At 45.2% G+C, this 23617-nt stretch overlaps 1 protein-coding gene and 1 long non-coding RNA gene across 7 annotated transcripts in view; one reads left to right on the top strand and one right to left on the bottom strand.

Annotated features, from left to right (window-relative positions):
- Positions 1-2826: 2826 nt before the first annotated feature.
- Positions 2827-5425, bottom strand: LOC102302308. The gene is made up of 3 exons (XR_315636.2): positions 5328-5425; positions 4856-5100; positions 2827-3425 (listed from the first exon to the last, which is right to left on the bottom strand). It is a non-coding gene; the product is annotated as an uncharacterized LOC102302308 (long non-coding RNA).
- The window catches only part of zeb2b (zinc finger E-box binding homeobox 2b), a 100919-nt gene continuing 82541 nt past the window's right edge, over positions 5240-23617 (top strand). For 3 of the 6 annotated variants that reach the window (XM_005919938.3, XM_005919937.3, XM_005919939.3), the window contains exons 1-2: positions 5240-5481; positions 6871-7011. In XM_005919938.3, coding sequence (XP_005920000.1) covers positions 6939-7011 — 73 coding nt within the window. In that variant the 5' untranslated portion in view covers positions 5240-5481; positions 6871-6938. Of the gene's footprint in view, positions 5482-5589; positions 5693-5829; positions 5933-6870; positions 7012-23617 lie in introns of those variants that run through there. The other 3 variants (XM_042219881.1, XM_042219882.1, XM_014332901.2) reach the window with 3 other exon arrangements.

The raw sequence follows: 23617 nt of genomic DNA, 5'->3' as shown, positions 1-23617 counted from the left end.
GTCTTGACCTTTGACCTCCATCATGTCAGTTGTGCGTAAATGCAGATAGCGTTGAAAGTTTCGCCCAAATCTGGGCATTGGCGTCGACTGACAGCGTTTTCTCGGCATCAGCTCCACTCCTTAATGGATGGATATCGGTGTGTCGTGACACTTGCAATTCCCCGACTGAGGCGTCGGTGCCAAAACGAGCTCAGCTTTGGCCCGAATGTGTCTGCTGTCTGGCATCTTTAACCTGATCTGTAGTCACATAAAACCTTTCCTCTCTCTTCCTCTCTCTTTGATGTGTCATCAGCAGTGAAACTCCTCTCGGCGACCCAAAATGAGGTGTATCACCCCCTCACCGTCATCCTCCACGAGGCTGATTCTACAGCTCTCGCGGTGCAGATCTGAGCGGCACAGGTTAGTTTTAGATAACAGACACACCCGAATGCATCACTGTCATGCGACACTCTTTTATTTCTCCCTGAAATTAAACCATAAGAGAACAGCACGCACAAACGACCACAATGAGTATTCCCCTCATATTGTAACAGGTTTGGTTGAGCTGCTTCTGCTACTGATGATGCTGCTGCTGCCGGACTGGGCATAGATTCATCACCGCTGCGTCACGTGACGCTCACAGATCTAAATTAGGCCAATAATCAGGGACGCCTGGCGGCTGAGTTGTTGAATGCACAGCATGTACATGCAACAGTCCCGAGGCGTGTTCTGCAATGGCATCCTTCTCTCTCGCTCCCTTCTTGCCTTATTTCAGCGTGCAGCAAAAACCAGAGACGCACACAGACACGTTGATCCCTGCAAATATATCCCTAGCACATTGTGGGCCTTGTTAATAACCACACGCACACACCGGCGGTGTCAGATGGCCAGTGATGTCGGCCACGGAGAGGGGAGAGCGGGCACGGCTGTAACACAAGCGACCACACCAATCAGGGAGGAGACGGGAGTTGTTTGGTCATTTAAGGTTGGAAACAGGTCGACGTAGATCCTGGAGGGTTTTTTCTTAGTTATTTACACTATTCCAGATTAATTGATGTGATTTACACCAGAGCGAAGGGTGCAATTTGCAGGCAAAAGCGGGGATGGAGTGGGTTGTAGCACACCTGTAATCCTCAATGTGTGACCCTAATCCCAACCATGTCTGAGACAAATGGCAGCTGATTTTTTTTTAGGGGGTGTAAATGTAAAAATAATATAAATAATAATTTGTTTTAGTTCCCTGATTGCAAAGACTGAGAAGAATAATTTTCAAAAGCCCACTCCCCCCAAAAATCACCTTTTTTGTGAGGGTTAGGGTTTGTATTTTATTCAGTTAGTGCAGATTATAATATTATATTTTTATTATATTAGGCACATTAAGACTTTATTTTTTGCTTCCTCCTTGTCCGTTTAGCGTGAGTGCACACCGTTACACTGAGAGACCGGAGAACACCACCCGACACGAAATCAGGAAGCTACCAGGATGAAGATCTAGCTGTCTTCTAATCGAGAGGTCGGAGCGTCCCCGGGCAAAAATACTGAACCTCAGACTGCTGCTGACAGATCCCTCATCGTGTGTGTGGGGTGTGTGAGCTCTGAGTAGAAATTAATATAAGTACAAACACATTTACACTGACAGAGGTATGCAAATTAATATTTTCAAAGGACAAAATCACATGCAAATTTTTACAAACCTAAAAAAAAAAACCTTGATTGATTGAACAATTGGAAGCCAGAGGAGAAGTAAATATTAGCACATATATGTGTGTGTGTATAGTGTCTCTGTTTTCTTTCAGAGAGATTGCAGATTAAATTTTCACAAGGCAAAAAAAGAGAAAAAGATTCCATGTTTGTAAAAGCTTTTGAGAATAAGGGTGGGGTTTAAAAGTAAGCTGTAAGAGGATCAGTTCTCAAAGGATACCTGCACGGACAGAAGTTAAGCCGCAAGTGCACGAATGTGTCTAACAGGTCAGCTTGTTACAGATGGACTCCCTGCACGCTTCTTCTAGAGCAGGAAGTTCGCAGCATCGGGTGAAAGTAACACCGAATAGCGTCTATCACAGATTCTTCTTTAATTCCAGCAAAGTGCTTTTTCTTATTATTATTTTATTTATTTTGAATTTTTTTGCTTGAAGCACAGCACGCATCTCTGCCTCTGATTCGGCTTCTTATTGCTGATTTTTTTTCTCCTGCCCCATTAGCGGTAAATACGCTGCCTTTTGTAAGTTTGATTTGTGGTCGTTTACGTGAAATCTTCTGAGGACTCAGTCGCTGTGGGCAAAAACGATCTGCAGAAAACCCACTAAAAGTCAGCTGCTTTGACCTCTGACCTCCCCCGTTCGCCGCCTGTGATCTCAAAGTTGCATCCTATGAGTGACGTTTGTTATTATTAACACGGAGGGTTTTTTCTCTCTCTCTTTTTTTTGTAACAGCAGCTGACAGCGAGCGTAACCCGACTGCTCAGCAGTCGCACAAACAGAAGCCGTAATTAGACCGACAGATCCTCCAAATACTGCGAGACGTTCCTGCAGAAGCCTCTGCACTGCTGTCTTTGTGTGTTTACACCGTCGAAAAAAACTAAAAGTGGGCCTCCTCTCTCTCTCCCACACACACACACTGAGGCTGGGAGAGAAAATTAGGATTATAATCTCGGTAATCAGCAGTCACGCCTGAGGCGGGCAGCTGCAGAACTGCAGAGCTCCAATTTAGGCGTCGGACATTAAAAACCATTAAAACCCAAGTGAATTTCCCACTTATTGATTTTTCTGGGGCAACAATTCAACTTCAGGAAGGAGGAACAACAGAAAAAAGAAAGAAAGCCAAAAGAAAAAGCAACAGCGGGTAATGTGCTGCGAAATGTTCTGGTTTTTATTTCCAGAAAAGAAAAAAAAGCCATAAAAAACACACGTTTTGATCATTTTCACTTCAAACCTGCACAGTTATCTCACACTTTTTATTCTGCAGGTAATGCGCACACACACAAAATGATGAATCATGCATGTGTTGTTTCGGGTACCCCCCCCCCCCCTTCCCCTCCCCTCCCTTCATTGAAACCAATATATTCATTAAGCACAAGGTCCCCCTATAGGTCACACACTGACTGTAATCCGTTTTCACGGTGAATATGTGGTGGCCCCACGGACGATGGAGGGATGGGGGTGTGGGAGAGGTGCCACTCAGTGGGGGCAGAGTTGGAGCTGCGGTTCAAGTGTGTGTGTGTGTGTGTGTGTAAGAGAGAGAGTGAAAGAGGAGGAAAAAGGGGGTGGGGTGGGGGGGATTATGGCGTGACTGCTTGGTTTACACCGTGGTAGCAAATTACACGTGACAACAATTCACCCGGAACCAGAACCACTCTGGACCCCGAGCAGCAACAGCAACGGGGGGCGAAGCAGCTTCGCTGGTCCTCGTCATGCTCAGGTTCCTTGTCTTCCTCCTACGACATCATCCTCATCAGGGTTTAAGGAAGGAGACGAGAAGAAACGATGGAAGTGATTAAAAAAATACAGAAAAACAAAAATAATGAGAGAGAGAGAGGACACTTCCTCTCCTTGCAGACAACAACAACAATAATAATAATAACAATAACACAGAGGAGGGGGTTCTATGCAAAAGTTTCTTTTGCAACATCTGATGTTTTTGTTTTGTTTTTTTGGTGTGAGTGTTGGGGGGGGGCATAGGGGTGGAGGTGGTGGAGGTGATGGGGAGGTTGAGGTGAGGTGGGGGTGAATCAACCAGTTCAGCCCCTTGATTGATGATTTAATTAGCCATACAGTGGCGAACTGCAGGGAGGACAGGACGCAAAATAATGCTTTATTTACATAACCAATCAGAGCACTGCAAAGGTGGAGCTTCCTCCCTCTCTCCCTCCCTCTCTCTCTCTCTTTCTCTCTCTCTCTCTGCGAGTGGTGCAGAGATGGTTGACTTCTGTAATAAATGCGGGATTCATCCTGTTAAGTGGCGTCCAGAAACACACACAGACAGAGAGGGAAAAATCACTCGAACCATCCCGGAATATTCCTCTGATATTCCTGCGCGGGCTCGTGCGGCTGTGGCGGTGTGACATCACACTCACTTTATTCCAGTTGGGGTCTTTTTTTTTTTTTAATAAAAACAAACAAACAGAAAAAATGTAATGATTTTCCCCCCTGCCTTCACACACGCGCCGAGGCTGCGCGGCAAGCATCGGGGGAACAAACGGCGAGGACTCCTGCAAACCGGCAAACATGGGACTATTTTTTTCGTGTTTTATTTTCAGTTTTTTAAGTTGGATAATGCGCCGAGTTTGCGCGCAGGTGCATTGATTTAAACACACCTCCAGAAACGAACCGCAAAAAAAAGAATAAAACTTGTTCCAAAAGGATCAAAAAATAAATATGAGGGGGAAAAAAATAAAAGAATTAAGACGAGCAGAAAACAAGAAAATGATCATTTCTAACCTTTTTAACTAAAAAACGAAAACATTTTTTTCAGAACCAAAAAACTAATAAAATTGAGGAAAAGCTGCGTTTTCACCAAATTTACATATTTTTACAGCGTAAATAAAAACCGAACATCCGCCAATCTTTTGCAGCCAATTACAAAATAATAATAATAATAATAATAATAATAATAATTAAATACAGAACACATGTAACTACCCCCCCCCCCCCCCCAGCTCCAGCATCCCTCTCCTGTTTCTGCGACTTAAACCACATTACTCCTAACAACAGGCACACATTTCCACGAGCGAACACGTATAAAAATGAATCATCCTTATGAGTTTTTTTTCCTTTTGCCCCCCCTCCCCCAACCACCACCACCTCACCTCCTCCACCTATCTTCTCTCTGCAACACAAACACTCAGAAGACAGGGGTTAAAAAAAAGAAGTACACTCACTGTCGCCTGGTTCTTACTCCGCGTCGAAGCCCGACATAGTTGGTTTCACGCTCCAAAAAAATAAGAAGAAGAAAAAAGGGAAAAAAGAAGACGAAGAAGAAGAGAGAGAGGGAGGGAGGGTAGAGAGAGAGAGAGAGAGAGGGGGGGGGAAACTTGAGCCCAGAAAGATGCTCACGTTTGGCTCTCCTCAATTATCCCCTCCCGTGAAGATAGGTGGCGTGCGTTTCAGGGGGCTTCTCCTCTCTCTGTGTGTTTGCACGGCAAAGAAAAGGAGGTGGAAAGGGAAAAAAAAAATGTCATTAGAAGAGGCGTAACACGTCAGTCCCTACCCAGGTTTGTTTCCTGGAGTGGGTGTAAGACATCAGTTGTAAACCTGCCCTAGCAGGAATAGCGGTCCCTCCCTCCTCCCAACTATTTCTAAGGCTTTTATTTCTAAGGCTTTATCAACACCGGTGGAACAGGACCCGCTCACCGCCGCCAAGCTCCCGCTATCAGCCCGTCCTCGCAGCTCCTCTTCCCCGCAAAAAGAAGCCTCTGGACCCTCCTTTAAAAAAAAAAAAAGCAAAAAAAAAAAGAACAAAACAACAAAAAGAAAAACCCAAAAGAGAAAAAACAGAGCCGAGCAGGTATGTGCATCCTTACTTTTCTATCATTTCCACTCTTTTTTTCTTTTATATTCCTCCTCTCTCGCTCTCTCTCTTTCTCTCTCTCTCTGTCGCTCTCGCGCTGTCGCTCGCTGTCTCGCGGACAAATTGTGTCGGATATTACAACTTCCACGCGCTCGCGCCAGAGTTTGGGAGCTCCGAAACTTCGACTTACCTGCGCAGGTGGAGAAAGGTGCGCTTGGGTTTAAAAAAATTATTTATTTTATTTTCTTTAAAGGAAAAAAAATCCTCTTTTTACATTTTCCCCACACACACACGCAGACACACGCCTCCCTGCGCTCTGCTCGCCGTCTCCCTCCGCGGTGTCCTGTAGAGGCGTCCTGCGGGGTTGTGACAGTCGGGGAGAAGCTGCTTTTTGTCGGGCGTCTGTCGCCGCACAGCCCCGGAGACCCGGAGAAAAAAAGGCGATTCCGTACGGGTGTCTTTGTTTTTTTTATTCATTTATTTATTTCCTCTCGTTCTGGATCTTATTTGAACCATTTCTCCCACTCGCTCGCTCACTCAGCTCTCCACTCCAATACCCACTTCTCCCAGTAACGGCGATTTGCGCTGATAGATTCGCAGGCGAAACGCGCAATTTGGCTCTAATCGCTTCTTCTACTTTTATGTTTATGCGCCATTTGTGCCTTAAAGCTTTCTTTCCTCTCTCCTCTTTCTTCTTCTTCTTCTTTTGGCACATTTGAACAATTATCTCCCCCCCTATGATACAGTTTATTTTTGGTTGAGTTTGGATTCACTTTATTAAACCTGAAAGAGCAATTTTTGCTCAAGTGTTTATCGGGTGTTGCGTGACTTTTAAATCCCAGGGAAAGCCCTCCGTTTTTAAAAGAACAGAGTGACTGAAATGTGAGTTTGTTCTCCCTAAAAAAGCGCAAAAAACTAGAAAATGATTGTTTTGAAGTTTAATTAAAAGAAGTGGATTTTTTAAAAATATTTTGCTTACATCGGAGAGGAGGAGGTAGAGAGCGGGCTGTGAAACTTTCCTGATTTTAAATAAGAAGAATTCCGCTTCTCGTCCTCAGCCCTGATCTCTGAGCCGATCAGCTGAAAATCTAAATTAGACGGACACGGATCTCCCCCCCACCCTCCACCTCACCGCTCCTCTCCTCTCCTTCCTTTCCCCTATTTCTCCCATTTTTTCTTTTCTCCTCTCTCTCTTTGAAACGATCTGTCCCTCCGATCCAACACGCATTTTCAGCTTCTCGTCCGGGGCGCAAGTGGATGTGGATCACTCTCACACCCCTCCTCCTCCTCCTTCTACTACTTCACCACCACCACCACTACCTCCTCCTTCCCTTCACCCCAACTCACATTGTTGGTGCTGGTGTGTGTGTCTGTGTGTGTTTTCAGATCTCAAGCTGAAATCAAGGAATCGAGTCCATGCGAGCTGCCATCTGATCCCACACACACACTTATCAATGAAGCAGGAGATCATGGCGGATGGCCCCAGGTGTAAGAGGCGAAAACAAGCCAACCCGAGACGGAAAAACGGTAAGAGAAAAGATGACGGGACGCAAAGCTGCTGCTGTTGTTGTTGTGGTGTTAGTGATGGTGGTGGTTGTGTGTGTGTGTAGTGTAGAGGTGGTGGTATCTTTGGATGTAAGCCCGCTTTCAAGGCTTCTCGCTGCGGTTCAGGGGTGTGTGTGTGTGAGAGAGAGAGAGAGAGAGTCCGCGCTCATTCGGGCTTAAAAAATAAATTATTATGACTATTTACTTTATTTAGTTTTTACGCGTGGATGTAAAGAGAGCGTTACCCCGGGAGAGAAAGTGTGCGTAAATGCGTCCTAGGATTCAGTTTCTCTGTCCTTTTTTTAATTTTATTTTATTTTTTTTAGTTATTTATAATTTGAAATAATAGCGGCTTTTAATTGTGGTGAAGCGAGGGGGAGGGTGGAGGGGGTGAAGATTGTCAGGAGGCTTGTGTTGAAAAAAACAAAACAAAAGAAAAGTCCAAAAATGTTAAATAGTGAGAATAAACTTGTGGATGTTGGAAAGTTTGGCGGTTGCCGGCTGCTTTCTCTTTGGGGAAAAAAAGAGAAAAGACAAGAAAAATCGGCCATGGGGGAGGACTGAGTGTCTGCCTGAGTGTAGCGGTCACTGGCTGTGGAGGAAAAAAAGTCCAGTCTTGTGACTTTGAGTTTTTAATCCACGCGCTGGCACTCCGTGACCACCACACACAAAAACACACACACACTTTCCCCCTCTATTTCTATAATAAATCCACGCTAATGGGCCTTTATATTCTTTCTTTTTCATTAGTATTTTTCAAAGTGTTTGAACGCCTCACTGTCGCTGCTTTTCCGGGACATATCTCACAGGAGGTGGCACTTGGCTTCTCTGGTTCACTTTTTTCCTTTTTTGAATTTTTTTTAAACGATTAAAAAAACAACAACAACAACTTTATTTTCCTATCAGTAAGTGAAGGCAGCACGAGAGGCTTGTATAAATAGGGTGACATGTCCGATAAATGCTGGACATTAATTGGGTCTGGACTGGGGAGCGCTGGAGGTGGAGATTTGTTGCTTTTCTTCCTCCATTTGACTGCACCACACTTTTCCCCACAAGAGGCAAATCTGCAGTGACATTTCCTGGCCCCCGTTATTCCTGATTATTCCATACAGGCTCAGAGAGAGAGAGAGAGTGTGTGTGTGTGTGTGTGTGTGTGTGGAAGTGTGTGTGATTCAGCAGGTTTTTATTTGCAGTTTTTAATTTTAAAAGAAAGGAAAGACAGAGAGAGAGAGAAAACTGTGCCCCCACAGGTTATTTATCTAGATCAGATTTCACTTATTGATCTCGCACAATCGATGGCAGACAAGCATTTTGTTCCACGCTTAAAGAGCCTCACAACAGTGCAGGAGATCTCTCACGTTCTGGATCTGCGGCAAGATGGAATAACAAGGACGGAAGAGATGTGATGGTGTGTGTGTGTGTGTGTGTGTGTGTGCATTTTAGCCTTGGCCACCTGTTTTGGTTAAAAAGGAAATAAAAAAAAAAAAAATAATAATAGGAGCACAAATATCATTTTCACACCCTTAAACCTGACGGAGCTCTGGCACGGCTGCAGGGAGATTATTTTTATCCGTTGTAGGGAAAGCATGCAGCGTATTCCCGTCTTCTTCTTCTTTCCTCATTTTAAAAGAAAGTACATTTATTAAAAAAAAAAGTCAACAAGCCCTCTCTGATGACACCCCCCTACTATTCCCTTCTTCCTCCTCACTCCTCAACCCCTCACCCCCCCCACCCAACCCCCCTCCTCTGGGAATTCAGAGGCTTATTGAGGCTTGGCCACTCTCTCCTCTCTGTCCTCTTCCTGCCCGGGCTCGGGTCGCTCGGAGGGGATGGCGGTTTGTTTACGGCCCGGCTGCCACACTTAAAAACAAAACACAGATTTAAAAATGAAGAAGAAGAAGAAGGAGGAATGCTAAATATTCCAGCAGATGGATGTCGAGTTAGGCGCACTAACTGGCAAATCAGATGAATGTACACAAATGCGATATACGTTGAATTAGAGCTGGTGTCTCTGAGGCGGCGGTGCGCTAATTCTAATTTGTGTGCCACCTGTTTTGTTATGTTTTTTTTTTACTATTTTTTAAAAAATAGAAATAACACACACACACACACACACCCCTTCCTCCTCCTCCTCCTCCTCCTCCTCCTCTTCTTCGGTGGAGCGCTTTCTTGGAGCCCCTCTTTGACATTCTCCTCCAGATGACTGTTGGCCTTCAGGGTTGGAGTTGCTGCGCTCGCTCTCACGTCATGTGGTATTTAACAGCGCAGTTCGCCACTTATCCCTCTCCCAAAAAAACCCCGCCTCTCTTGCAGATTTCCGAGGAAAATATTTTTTATGAAAAAGCGCAGAAATGACATTTTTTTATTCTCACACGACTGTTAGAACCACCGCAGAGAGAGGGAGAAGAGAGAGAGAGGGTCTCTTCTTCCTGCTGTGAAACTCGATCTCAGCAGCGTGAAGCGTTTGAGAGTTTGGCCTTCGCCAGGTGTTGCTTGTCACATCCAGCTGTGACAGCACACACACTCACACACACACACACACACACACACGGACACACACAGACACAGACATACACACACCTGTCCTTATTTTCTTATTACTCAACCAGCATCAAAAACAAAAAAGAAACCACGAAAAGCTCGACTCTGTTTTTGCAGTTTGGACTCCCTGCACGAGCAGAGGAGGAAGGAGGAAACACACATGTTGCAGATGTTGCAGGTGCTTTTCCTGTCCTGCTTTCTTTTTTCCTTTTCTTTTTTTCTTTTTCGGTGATTCTTCGCCCTCCAAAATACTCCTATTACATAATCTGAAGCAGTCCGAATCCTGCTCTCTATCTATTGCTGACTCTTTCTCCTCAGTTGTGCGAATGTTGTCACATATTTATGAGTAAAATGGAGGAAGAAACCATCTTTTTATTCTTCTTCTATTCTGCTTGTTTTTTTTTAAGTTGTGTTTGGAGCATCTGCAGTCAAAAATTTAGGGGGGTGAGGGCGACTAAGCAAAAAGAGAAGGAAGAGGTTGGGGTGAGGAGGAGGAGGTTTCACGGGGCGCTCGCGGACAATTGATTGTCAGCGGTAATGTGTTTCATTTACATGTTTATACCGTCAATAGTGGCGAACGAGGGGGGGGGGGCTGGGGGTGTCCACGGCACGCCATTCACTGCTGCCATTCCCATACGGGCTGGCGATTGTTGTGCACCAGCAGACAGAGCAGGAGAAGAAAGAAAGAAAGGACAGAGAGAAAGAGTTCAGCTGTGCGTTATTTTCTTTAAGTGAAATGATGACATCAGGCAGGGACGACTCCTCCGAGCCTCCTGCCTGTCACTGCACTGCTTCGACATCGAGAGGCCCGATATTCCTCCTGCACGGAGCTAAATATATCTGTAAATGAGATTGCTGTGGAGAGAGGAAAAGCAAAAACATAAACAAAAATATATTCAAAGGAAAATAGAAAAGGAGGGACTTTTTATTCCTTATAAAATTCCTGTGATTGGGATTTATTTCGGAGATGCGGTGTGATGTCTGCTCCTCTTAGCGTGTGCTTTCCACCAGGAATTAAATCAGGAATGTTGCTCGGGCTGCAGCACATGCATGTTTTTTTTCTTCGACTTCTTCCTCTTTTTTTCATGCTTTGATAAGGCAGATAAAAGCAAATAGCATGGCTTGTGGCTGTTCCCCCCCCCCCCCCAACACACACACACATATTTAAAAAAAAGGAGGAGAGGGTAAGAAGCTAATGATCATGCTCACCTTCATCCTAAAGCAGGACAGAAACTTTCATCAATTCCTCATCCACCTTCTTTTAATTTTTATATTATTATATCCCCCCCTCCCCCCTCCCCCCTCACACACAAGACACAGACACACACACACAACCACGCAAACCCCAGGGGGAAAAGGATTTTTTTTTACACTTCTTTTCTTAAAAAAACCAAAAAAACTCCTTCCTCCTCTTCTTCCTCCTTCCTCCTCGACCGCCCTGCCTACTTGTGTGAAGATATTTTTTCCGCCTGGCGGCCAGAGAACACACACTCACAGAGGCACGGCGAGCCCGGACCCCCTGACACCGCGGGTCTTTGGAATGCCTTAGGTACGATTTCACTTTCGCTCACATCAATGCTGACCTGAATGCCTTTCATATCTGATCCGCCGCGTCTCTCCTGGTAAACATCCCCCCGGGGGGAGGAGGAGGGAGGGAGGGAGAGGAGAGTAGAGAGGGGTGGGGGGGAACAAAGAAAAGGAGCTCCTCTTCTCCTCCTTCTTCTTCTCCTTCTTCTTCTCCTCCTTCTTCTCCCTCTTAATCACAATTCAGCCCCTTTCGCCGCCAGCAGCAGGGCTCGCACATTTGCATTCAGCATCAGGAAGAAAAAAAAGGGCCTGAGATGAAAAGGGGGGCGAGAGAGAGAGAGAGAGAGGAGAGAAAAAAGGGAGAAGAGGAAAGGGGGGAAAACTAGAGGTGGGTGGGTGGTGGGAGAGAAATAACTAGGGTGTTTGTGGTTGTTTGTTGGTTGTCCCCTGGTTACAAGCCTTTTATAGCCTCCCTTACTCCATTGCAAGGGTCCCCGGGCCCCTCCTGACAGACAGATAGTGTTACGAGATGCCCACACTATTCGTGGCCACTCACACTTAAGAAGAAGGAGGAGAAGAAGAGAGAGGCATAAAAAAAAAGAAAAAGATCCTGGCTGCGACCGATTGGATTGTGCACAAAGAAGGAGATAAGAGTCGGGAGCAGGTGTCTGCACGATGCGCTTTTTTTCCCTCTGCTTCTTCTTCCTCTGTTTGGCACCAACTTCTCGGCAACTTTGCACGTGAATTCAAATAAATAAATAAAATAGTAGCCGCAGTCTTTAATTATTTATCTGTTATCGTCGGATTGCCAGAGCTGTAAAGTGTTGGATGGATGGATGGATGGATGGATGGAAGGAGAGGCGGTGGTATCATGTGATCTGGATTTCAGTTTTCCTTTCATCCCTTCCTCACCCACAACTTTCCTCTCTTTATTTTTTTTCTTTCCTCTTTCTTTTCGGTTAAGAAGAAGGATTATCGGTACACCTTCCCTCCCTCCCTACTGGCCCAAGCTGCGCAGGATTTAGGCAGATTTACTTCAGCAAACACCTTTGGACACTGGGGCTTGTTGGTGGTGGTGGTGGATGGGGGGGGGGGGGGTGAGAGAGAGAGAGGAATACGAGTCTGTTTGCAAAAGGGGCCTTTTGTTCGGAGAGGTTCTGGATAATGCCTTACTAGGCAGCCACGATATTAACCCGTGCGTTGGAGAAAACAGGGGTGGAGGGGTTAATGCTTTGCATGAGAGCGCTGTGACCATCCCTGCCGCCTCCTCCTCCTCTCTTGTTTTCTGGGTTTAGTTAAATAAAATTCCCATAATTTTGAAAAAATTCGACTCACATATATATATATTTTTTCATGCAGAATGTATTTGGGCTGATGCACACTCACACAAACACGAAGCAACTGCCAAGAACGATGAAAGCGAGAGCGGTGGCCGGGATCCGTTGCCTGACTAACACCGAGGCATGAATCAGCCAATAGTGAGCCAACTCTGCCCCTCTCTGACTTGCCTTTATGCTTTTAAACCCGCTTGCAATGACACGTCAGACCAAAGAAAAGCAACTCTTTAAAAAAAAAAACTTTTTACTGTATCTGTTCCCTGAACTGCCGGTAAGGGTCGAGCTCGGTTTGCTTGGACTCTGGCAGTTTGTGGTGGTGTAAAGGCGGCGGCAGCAGCAGTAAAGATGGAGCAAAGGTGACAGACTTCAAGGTGTTTGTGGCAGCCGGCTTGTCCCCTCCTTCCTTATTATTTTTTTTTTCCACCACCACCATCCCTGAATTTGACAGCTCCTATCAACTCCCCCTCCACCCTCCCCCTCCTCCTCGCTCTAAAAGTTGCACTCAGATGTCTTTCTCCTGCTTCCCTGACTTTATTTCATGCCTCCATGCGTGTTTTCTTCCACCTCTTGTTTTTTCTCTCTCATTTTTTGGGGGGGACATAAAAAAAAAAAAAGCAAATACAGAAATTGAAACTTCACTGGTCCGGCAAATAATTGCATGCATTTGGACTTTTCATTTACACTCTTTACCCTAAGCCCAGGCATGTTTTATGCATCGCGTAGGAAAGATGGTAGGAGGAGGGAGGGAAAAAACATGCATTTTCTCATTTTTTTCCCTTAAAAAAAATATCATGCCTCATTTGAGTCTTTCTCAAGTGAAGATGCAAAGTCTTTATTTGGCCCATCCGTTCCATCTCGTTCCTGCTGTTTGCACTTATTCAGTCGTTGCATTTTCTACGCCTGTGATTTTTCTGTTTTTTTCTTTTTTTAAAAATTCTTTTCGACATTCTTTCCACGACTTTTTTCCCATTTGCGAGGGAGTCTGGGCGCGACAGGCGACAGGTTGCTGAGCAGGTGTAAACTAACGTTCAGATTTCATAATTGCACAGGAAGGAGGGGGGGGGGTGCGAGGAGAGGCAAAAAACAGAAAAAAAAGAAGACGAAGAGAAAGAAAGAAAGGAGAGACAACTTAAAAAACACTGACTTCCTTTTTTCTAACAGCGCCGTCTGTGTGCACGGCAACTCTTCTAAAATGTCCCGTTTCTCTGCACATTCATCACGACTACTGCGGCTCAGAGTACCCCCCCCCCCACACACACACACACACCACAAATATCGATCATAATGGGGGGGAGGCGAGGCGTCAGCTCCGATTATGAAGCGCTTTTAACAAACAAGATTGAGTCTTAATAGAGCAACAAAGAATCAAATATAGATTTAATCAAAAGAGCAAACACCTCACAGCTGCTTTGAGCTCGTGTACTAGCACGCGTGCGTGACTTATCGCTGCTGCTGTCAAGTGTAAAGCAGGGCACAGCTTCATGAAATAATCTATTAAAATAATTTTTTCCCCATTTCTTCTTCTTCTCTCCCCGTTTTTTTTATTTGGCGGCAGCTGCTTCAGAGATGACACCTTTGTGCAAACAAGTGTTGAAAGGAGCCTCCAGTTTTTCTGCTCTGATGTCGGCGCTGCTGATCTGCAAGCGCCTGCTCGCTGCCACATGTACACACACTCTCTCACACATACACACATTTAGTAGGAAACACACACACACACTCTTTGATGTATGTTTGATTGTCGGGTGGAAGAGCTCTTCTGGCAAGGTCACGGCCGCGTGGAACAATCAATAACAGATCGGCAGATTAAGGCACGGTGACATCTGGAAATCTAGGTCCCTTTTTCCGCGCTCGCCTTCGTGCTTCCATCCCACCTTTAATTCTGGATAATAGAACATGCTATTTGATCAGGGGGCTCGCTTTCTTACCGTAGTTTATTATTCAGAAGGTGTCCCGCTTCTCTGCCACCTAAGTGCGCCCCTCTTGTTACCTTTAGCTCTTTTTTCTTTCCTTCTAACGAGGACTTGCTGTCCGCTTCTCTTTGTGCTCCGGTCTCCCCCCTCCCAGCTCCAATCCCGTCTAGCGTGGAAGTAAATTCAGATGTGTTATCTCAATTTAATTGCACCAGATTGCCAAGTGAGATTAGGACAAAATTAGGTCATTTTGCGGTTGCACAAATTTCACTCACTTTCATCTCGCTGTTGATCAAGCACCTTCTTAACCGGAGGTTGCAGCGCAAAGAGGGAGATGGTCAGAAATTGCCCCGACCTCCTTGTTATTCAGACGTTCATTTAACCTTTTGGCACGAAGGAGAGCTGGAACACGGACAGGGAGCGCACCCCCCCCACCCCTTTTAAATGTCATCTGTGGTGCAGGCAGTGGACTCTGAGAGGTGAATCCACGTGTTAATGGGTTCTGACTGGAGAGGGAGCCCCCTCCCCTGAACGCCATGTCCCGTCGCTGTCAAACACGAATGTCAAACAAACACCTCCTCAGGTAGAGGGGGGATAATCACACCGACAGGCCTGTCCTCAGCCTTTCTGACACGCAGGAAGAACAGGATGGGGGGGTCTGCAACAGAGAAAAGCTTTTTCTGGCAAGAACGCAGGTCAAGGTTTTTCGGCAAGGTGGTCTGGCAAAGAGTTCGTGGGTTTGAGTGTAAAATACATGACGGTAAATTAAGGATTTTTGGAGCTGGAGGCTTAGGTTTGACAGGGTCGAGCTTTTTGTGGTTGTGGTTGCAGTTTTGGTTTTCAGGAGTCAGAGCACGATTCTGGTTTTGGATTGGAAAAAGCTCTGAGGCTGAATTATTATCGATCTTTAGAAGTCATGATGAGGTGATAAACCCAAGGTTTGTGTGGTTGTAGCTGCTGCTTGCTTTTGAGGTCTTGAGAAATCCGATGAGACCTTTTGGCTATGGCATGCTGTTCACGCTGGATTGTTGGGACGAAAGGGTATTTCCTGACCTAGAAACCTTGCGGGAGACAACTTAGATCTGGTCCGATATGAAGACTCGAGTTCATACTTGGCCTTGTGACTCAGTCTAAGACACAGCCTGGTCTTTGGTTGAGTCAACATTTTATCGCTTGATAGCCTGGGGATGTTTTTGTACATCGCTGAGGGTTTATTCTTTGGGGTTTTCAAAAATCTTACGAATTCCGTAGGGGGTAGCTATCAAGTCAAGGGTTCACCTCTTCTCTTCTGTGTTTTTCCTTCTCATTTTTGGTTGGAAAACCTTCAGGTTAGACTTGTGTTGCACTATCAAGTCATTAGTTCGGTGCCTAAACTCTAAACATGAATAACCAGGGGGAATCTAACTCTCCTTTTTGCTCCTCGCCCCACCTTTGTGTTGCCCAACCAGTGCATTTCCCCTTACCTCTACTTCCATCCATCCCAGTCAGTCATCTAATCAGTCAGCCGTCTCTAATTACTTCTCCCCCACCCAAGGGAAGCTACTTCCTTATCGCCTGGCCGTCTTGCTCCGGCATTCCTGAGATAAATTCTCCACCACTTTGTTATTCTTACTACTTAGGGGTATTGGAATTAGCATGGCCATCAAAGCAGACCTTCTACTCTGCCTTTTTTCTCACACACCCCCTCACGACCTTATCTGTGGTCATACATTACAGTCGGGCATGGGGGGGAGGCGTGCCCACAGGCCGCAGAGGTGAATAACGGACAGAGGTATCGAGCCGACTTCAAAGACGTGTGGGATGATGAAGCGATGCAAATGTGCAGCTTGTGGCCTTTGTAGCCGTACAGGTACTCGAGGGCTGCGTGGTAAAGGATTAGTCAAATTGCACTCGGCGGTCCAGGTATTGCATGTGTCCTTTCATATTTCCATGTTTGTATTTATAGAAAACGGCACACTAAAGGGCTTCCTGCGCTGCCAGAAAGCTGTCATTTACGCACCGAGCCAGTTTCACAACCTCACCAGGTCCTTCATACCTGTTAAAACCTCCACTTGGCAATCTCAAGCATCCTGGGGTAAATAATCAGTGCTCCATTCATCCCCACAAACCCCACTTTCTTTTTTTTTTTTGCTACCGCTTCTTTTTTTTTTTTGCAGATGTACGGGTTCGCCCTCGCTTCCTTCCTTCCTTCCGCTCCTCGCCGTATGTTACCCAACATGGTTTATACCTCAACAGCAAGCAGACGCCGCCTTATAAACTGGCAATCACAGTATCCCTAATGTTATTACTTTTCATAATTAGTTACAGCAACACTCATTCCACGACTGGCGGAAAGGAGTATTCCTTAGTAATTAAGGTAATGAAATATTCATTTATGCTACCTTTTCAGCGGTCTCACAAATGAGCCAGCCATGCTTAATGTCCGCCCTGCCTCTGATTTTATTATGATGGCAGACTGGCACATCTGCAATTAGTACTCGCGCTGACAGTTAGCGTTTCAGTTAGCGGCACTAAGCAGAGGGAGGCGAGGTGAGGTAGCGAAGGGTGGGTTGGGTGCACCCCGGTGCGATTACACGCCCCTCTGCCACCCTACCTACCCCCCCTCCACAGCTTGCAGCCTTTACTCCACTTGTCTTTTTTTCTTTTGCCCCCCTTTTCTGCTTTTTTCCTGTTACCTTTTTCTCCTCCCCGACGGAGAGGTTACCTTTTCCCAACGGTGCAAAATTGACTTGACATAACTGTTCATCAGTTTCAGTCCTCCCCGCTGCTGTCACCGCCACCACCGCCGCCCTCTCTCTCCCCTAGCTCACCCCAAGGTAGTTTGCATCAAATCAGGCCCAGTCAAGCTTCAAGTGGAAATTGGCAGGCCAGAACCTGACAGTGGAGGAGAAAACGAAGGAAGGGAGGGAGGAAAGAAGCAGGCAAATCACGGCACACAAGGAGAGACCTGAACTACATCCAAGATGGTGATCGGGAGGTCAAGCTTTGGGGTTAAGTGCTAATAAGTCAGCTCGGAATCAAATCTTATTAGCGAGAATATAGCTAACAGTTTGGATATTTACTGGGCCAGATTGCCACATTTCTTCTTGCTTGGAACCACTGACACGAGCAGTTTTCCCACCGGCTCGGAGCCACGACGTAGCGAAAAACATAAATTTTAAGGAAAGTATGAATATTAATTACCAGCTGGGAGAAAAAGGAAGTCAGAGGAGTTTTTATTTTGCATATTTTTAAAGGGGTGGTGGCCATCTTCTTAAAGAGGGGCCACAAACATGCATCCATATTTGCATATTTTTGGACACATGTATTTATACGCCACCCATCTGTGCATGCTCACTGGCACGCAGGTGCACATGTTTTCCCCTCCTCCTGATCCTCGCTGTGGCCCGCAGTGGGACATTTAGTGATGAAACTTTTAGCGACTCTTCGCATTTGCTCCAGTTCTGTCGCAGCCACGTCACACGAAGCTCAAACCCCTCCTCGCCTCCCTCCTCACAGCTGCTATATATTCTTATTAAGCGAGAGAGGTGAGTGCTCTTTTTCTCTTTTCTTGTTGTTTTTTTCTTGCCCCTTTAATGGCCTCTGAGGATTTTTGACGCTCCTTCTTCACTCTTGCGTCGCCCCATCACACCACCTCCCTCTTTATCTTCATCTACTTGCGTCATCTTTGCTCCTTCCTCGCCACTTTCTCCTTTTCTCCCACCTTCTATCTTAATCTCCCCCCCGCCTCCCTAGCCTAACCCTCATATTTTCGCCCTTTCTCTCATTCCCATTCCCTGCCTCCCTGTCCTCGGCTTTGCATGTGCCTCCGATGGGCTGATGGGCTGTTGCGACAGGGCAGCATTGAGGTAAAACGGTGTGACGGCAGAGTTTTGTTAAGCCGAGAACAAAGGCCTCGGAGATGCCGGGGCCAAGCCATTGTCGTCACCCCCCCTTACCCCCCCGTCCCCATATTGGCCTTGCCACAGTTTTGCAAGATTTAATGCTCTGTTTACCTCCAGCCAATCACCACTAATATTCAAAGAGGAGCTTCTTCCTTTAAGATAGATCCCTCAAAAAAGAGAAAGAACTGCGGGTTTGCTTGTAGAGGAGTGTAACGCAGGGTATTCATCGAAAATCATAAAAGGAAGTTGTATTCAAATCAAACTGTCAACCTCGGGCCTGCAGTTGTACGGAAGTAGTGGCAGGCTCCTTATATACATCTCAAACTTCCTGCGAATCCCATAAATCTTTAAAATAACACCAAATGCTTTTTGCAAACAGCGAGACTGACGGTGACTGTGAGAGAGATAGGGAACAAGTGTATGTGTGTGTGTCACACAGAGGGAACAAGTGTATGTGTGTGTGTCACACAGAGGGAACGAGTGTGTGTGTGTGTGTGTCTGGTCCGTTGGAGTTACCCTGCATGGTCTTTGGGCAAACTGAAAGCAGTGCTCAGTGGGATTAGAGAATGAGTGTTGCTGGGGGTGGCGGAGGGTGGGTGGAAAGGGGGCAGAACACAAGAGGATTCTGGGAGGGGTTTTTTTCCCCTGTGCTATAGCAGCAATCTGCTAAAGAGAGAAAACAACTGCTTCCTAAAGGGCGCGTACAAAAAAAATCCTAGATCCTGATCACTCCTGATAGCAAATCATTTCCCAAAAATGTAACCTGGGAAGCTGGGAGTTTTAAAGAAAGGTGCTTAATTTGCACGGAGTGCATAAATAAATAAATCTACAAGTTAAAATACAAAAATATATATATAAATTTATCACATTTTCCCTCTAGCAGGTCTCTGACTTCTGTCTACACCTGCATCACTCTACAGGAAAAAGTGTTTATCTACCTTTGATGAGAGGGCGTACTCATTAATGGCTTCCCTCTCAATTTGGCTGGCGGATGTAGATAGCAGACAGAAAATAGTTCCTGCATGCTAAAAGCTACTGCTCACACAATGTTTGTGGATTTTTTGAATAACCTGGTCATGAAAAGCTACTTTCAGCTGCTTCCTCCTCTTTGATCCGGCTTCTGACACAACCCTGAAAGGATTAGTGTCTCCTGCTGGAATCAAACCAGTGACCTCATGAAGGACCAGGTCCTTCATGAGGTCCTTTTAGTGCCATTTTACTCAAATTAATCACTCCAAAACTGTGCAACTCACACCAGAAACACCTGCAACACCTAAATTTGACCTTTGTGGCTCAGAGTAAAAAAGTCGCACCTCCAAGCTTACACAAGCATTTTAAGGATTTCCTCCGCAACGTGGCACGTTTGCTTTATTTATTTATTTTCGCTTCAAGTGACTCGGACATTAAAATCAAAGTTTCCGAGAACAAGGGGCCGTAAACGCAGTCGAAAGCGCCGTCATCGAACCCAATGATATTTTCACGAGCGCATAAAGATTATGAGTCCATTTTGGTCGCACCCCATCTGTGCTTTCATTTGCGACTATATGCCGAGCAGTTAAAGGGGGGAGGCAGAGTTAAGACGCGCCGGTGACTTTCACTCGGTTAGATAGTTTGTTAAGGTCAAACGAGATGGTTTAATCCACACGCTCTTCCTCCCTCTCCTCGAAAAGCCTTAAAACCTCGGGATGATTGACAAGCAAGGAAGTTGATGGCAGTTGTTCCGAGGTGGTGGTGGTGGGGAAGAAAGTAAATAAGACACTTCCTGCCAAATCCTCCCCATACTGCGGCAGCGATTAACGAGTTAACTAAATGAAACAATTTGTCAACAGACGAGTCTATCCAAACCCCCTTTTTTTCCGCTGCTGGTTTTTGCCTTTTTTTGCCCCCCCCCCCGCCTCCCTCCCCGCAAAACAATTACAAAATTACAGTAGATAAAAACTGAACGTCGCTCCGTATTTATGCAATCAACATAACGAAGAAACAAAACAATTTAATGTGGAAAAATCATCATTCATCTGCATTATAATTGCTTCTCTTTCACATCTACGGGGATGGTTAATTAAAATTGTGATTAAATGCGCCTGCACTGCCTAAGATGTCTTCCCCCTAAACAGGTGCTACAGAATTTAAAAGTAAAGAGAGAAAGCTAATTAGCATTGGAAATTGAGAAATTGCCTGCAAGAATCGGTGTTAATTTCAGTCACTGATGAGGTAATTTATAAAGGGGGAGCACCAAGGAGAGACTGAGATTGCAACATGGACTCCCCCACCCCACTGCACCTCACCCCAACCCCTCCATCCACATAACTGGTTTCCCAGCATGCAGGTGAAGCTGTTTGCAAAACATCGAAGCCGCTTGGTATTCTGTCTTAGTTACCGCCGCTTTAGGAGTAAAGGCAAACACATATTTTCTTTCCAAGAGGTTAAAAAAGGGAGTCAGGAGAATCGTTTCCAAGCAGTAAGATAAGAGGGGGGTTGAGGAAGTAGGAAGGAGAGGTTGCATCCTAAATCTGCCTAGAAGTTTTTTGGTTGTAGCAGCGCTCAAATGGTGGTTGTAAATCTTTCAATCCAAGTCAGGGAAAACACGACATCGAAGCTGCGGTGCTGTGGGTTTTTTTTCCCTGCTCGGGCTTTGTTGGCCGACGTCCTTCGTCCCACTCAGAGTTTCCAGAAACTTCACAGATACCGCTGATCTCGAGTTCTCGTTGTACGCTCTCCACCCCTCCCAACACTAGTAATTACCTGTCATTGTCCATCATTATAGTTGGCCTTGGAGAAATGTCAGGCCTGGAACGAGACCGAGCCAAGCTGTTCCAGCGTGTTCTGAACTTGGCCGCAACCGGGTCACATCTCCCGTTTCTGAACTCGCCTCGTTGACCTATCTGTCTCATTTATCTGCTTTATCTGTCTCTCTTGAAACGTGTCAGAGTTTGCATAAGTTTACATGCTTCTGTCAGTGGCTCTTCTTTGACAAAGACAGGCCTTGCTCCCGAATAAAAAAAAATTCTTCTTTGATGCTTGACCTTTTCTGATTTGTCACCAGCAGTGGTTTTTGGAGCAAAAAAAACTTCAGTGGCATCAGCAGCTAAAGTTTTCACAGAAATTGCCGTTTTTGAACCGAGAAAGGGGGTTGGACAGGTGGGAGGAAGGGGGTGAGCTAGCAGGCCGGAGATCATTAGGCTTCCACAGCGGTGGAGCTGAAGCATCAGCCAGCGCAAGGTTTAAAGAAAAAAAAAACTAGGAAAGCCAATTTGCTGAGACATACTCTGTCGACCTTTCATCATAACTGGGGCCTTTTTCTTTTAGATTAAGTCCAGTGAGCAGAACCCAGCCGCCTGTCAGCCCGTTAAGCCCCCCTCCTCCTCTTCCTCCTCTTCACTTTTTAACAATCGCCTCTCTCACTCAGCCTCAAAGCTCCCCTAACTTTCCACAGCTGCTATGTGACAAATCATCTACTTTATACCCCTCTTACCCCCTGCTTTTGACACCAGAGATGCTTGTTGCAGCATCCACTGGAGTTCTCTCATCCTAAAACATGAGGTGTCTAGTGTTAAAGCCTCACAGTGGTTGTAATTTGTTCAAACATACTGAAAATGTCAGGATGAATTTGTGGGGGAATATTTATGTATATAATTCAGAACAGTGATTCCAAAGCATGGACACCAGTATTCCTCATGGACTCATGGAGTATGTGGACAGATTGGTTTTAATTACAAGAACTGACTGGTCCTGAACAAGTTTAAGCTGTAATATAACAGACCTGCAACAGAAACAGACTAAATGCATGTGTGATTAAAGTTAAAAATATTGATGATACTTGAAATAGCTCTGTACAAGTATGGCTAACAGCTATAATTGTTAGTTAATAGTAATGAAAACTTTTTGCTAGAAATATGGAAAAGCCATTGTAATTGTTATGTAACAGTTTAGATCAGCTAATAAAAATGTAAACTATAGATACTCAATAAACTATTAGTTAAAATGGTATATATTGGATTTACTGGCTAAAAGTGGAAATGGATTGCTAAAACTTCAGATTAACACACTGAAATCGGTCAAACTAGCTATCAGTATTGCTATTGTTAGCTAACAATGTAAATAAACAAACAAAATTGTTAGCTAAAATGATAGCAGGTGAATAGTTAGCAAAACCTTTTACTTTAAACTAACTTGGGCCTAAACTGATAACAGCTAAAAATATATGGATGAACAAGATTGCTCCTAAGTTGAAATACCTCAAACTAAAATGAAATGTTGGTAATTATTAGTTAAAAATTTAGCTAACAGTTGAAGTTAGCTAAAGCTACAGATTAGCATTTTTTAGTTAGGTAGAAATATAGCTAAAGGAACATATCAAAGTATGTATCATGTATTAGAGCTAAAATTGGTCGGTAAACATAATATATAGCAGTTAAATGGATTAGGCTTTGAAGTCAGTAAGCGATTTTCCTAAACATAAGTGCTAAATGATGCTACGTAAAAGTAGTCCAGATAAATTTTCAAATTAGTTTCTGAATATCTGACAGGCCTCTGACGTTACATCTCGTGAAATAAAGTTGGGCACCGCTCATTTAGAAGCCGTTTTGACCTTTTCCATGTGGTGCACTGGGCAAAAAAATGATCCTAGGTTTGATATTTTCAAGCCTTTGAGGCAGCTTTATGGTGAAACAAAGAAAAGGAAAAGCTGGAGTACATGTCTTACAAGTATATTCCAAAACAGGAATAAGAACGTGAAGGAATTTGCTGAAACTGTTCCATGAACATCACCCATAGCAGAGCTCCTTCATGATTATTTTATGACCCCCCCCCCCTCCCTCCCACCTCTCCTTCCTCTACATCCTTGTCCATCTTCTTCCTCGTCTTCCTTTCCACCCCCACCCCCCTTTGAGTCACTTCGCTGAACAGGTCAGGCAGTAAGTGACAAGGTATTTCGTCGTTTTGTGAACCTTTGCCAGACTGATTGTTCAGTGCAAGTGTAGTGTAACTGAGCTGCTTGTAGCTTGCTGGAGTGTGGAAAATAAGATCGAGGACTGATTTTTTTTCTTTCTCCCACTACCTCCCTCCTTTCTCCCTCCCTCTCTGTCTCCGTCTTGGTTTTACAACAATGTAAGATAGTAAAATAGATATCCAGTGGCTCAGTGAGCGCTCGCTCCCGTGCTCCGACGTTGCTGTCGCTCTTCATACATTTCCGTTCCACCTGACAGCCCACTGTATTACTCCAACATTTACACTTGCACCGGTTTGACCCGTGACCACTTGTAGTTGCCTATTATGCTATTACCGGCCAGGCGGTAGCCATACTGACTCCTCTGTTTTCACCGGGGTTAGGCATGAGAGCCGTCACTGTAGTGTCAGAACGGGTCAGAAACTGTTGTCAACATGTTTCTGC

The sequence above is a fragment of the Haplochromis burtoni genome, unplaced genomic scaffold (genome assembly GCF_018398535.1).
Source record: "Haplochromis burtoni strain Fernald_Lab_line unplaced genomic scaffold, NCSU_Asbu1 Contig_39, whole genome shotgun sequence".
Lineage (NCBI taxonomy): Eukaryota > Metazoa > Chordata > Actinopteri > Cichliformes > Cichlidae > Haplochromis > Haplochromis burtoni.
The sequence above is the reverse complement of the archived record's forward strand: the minus strand, read 5'-3'. Positions and strand labels throughout refer to the sequence as shown.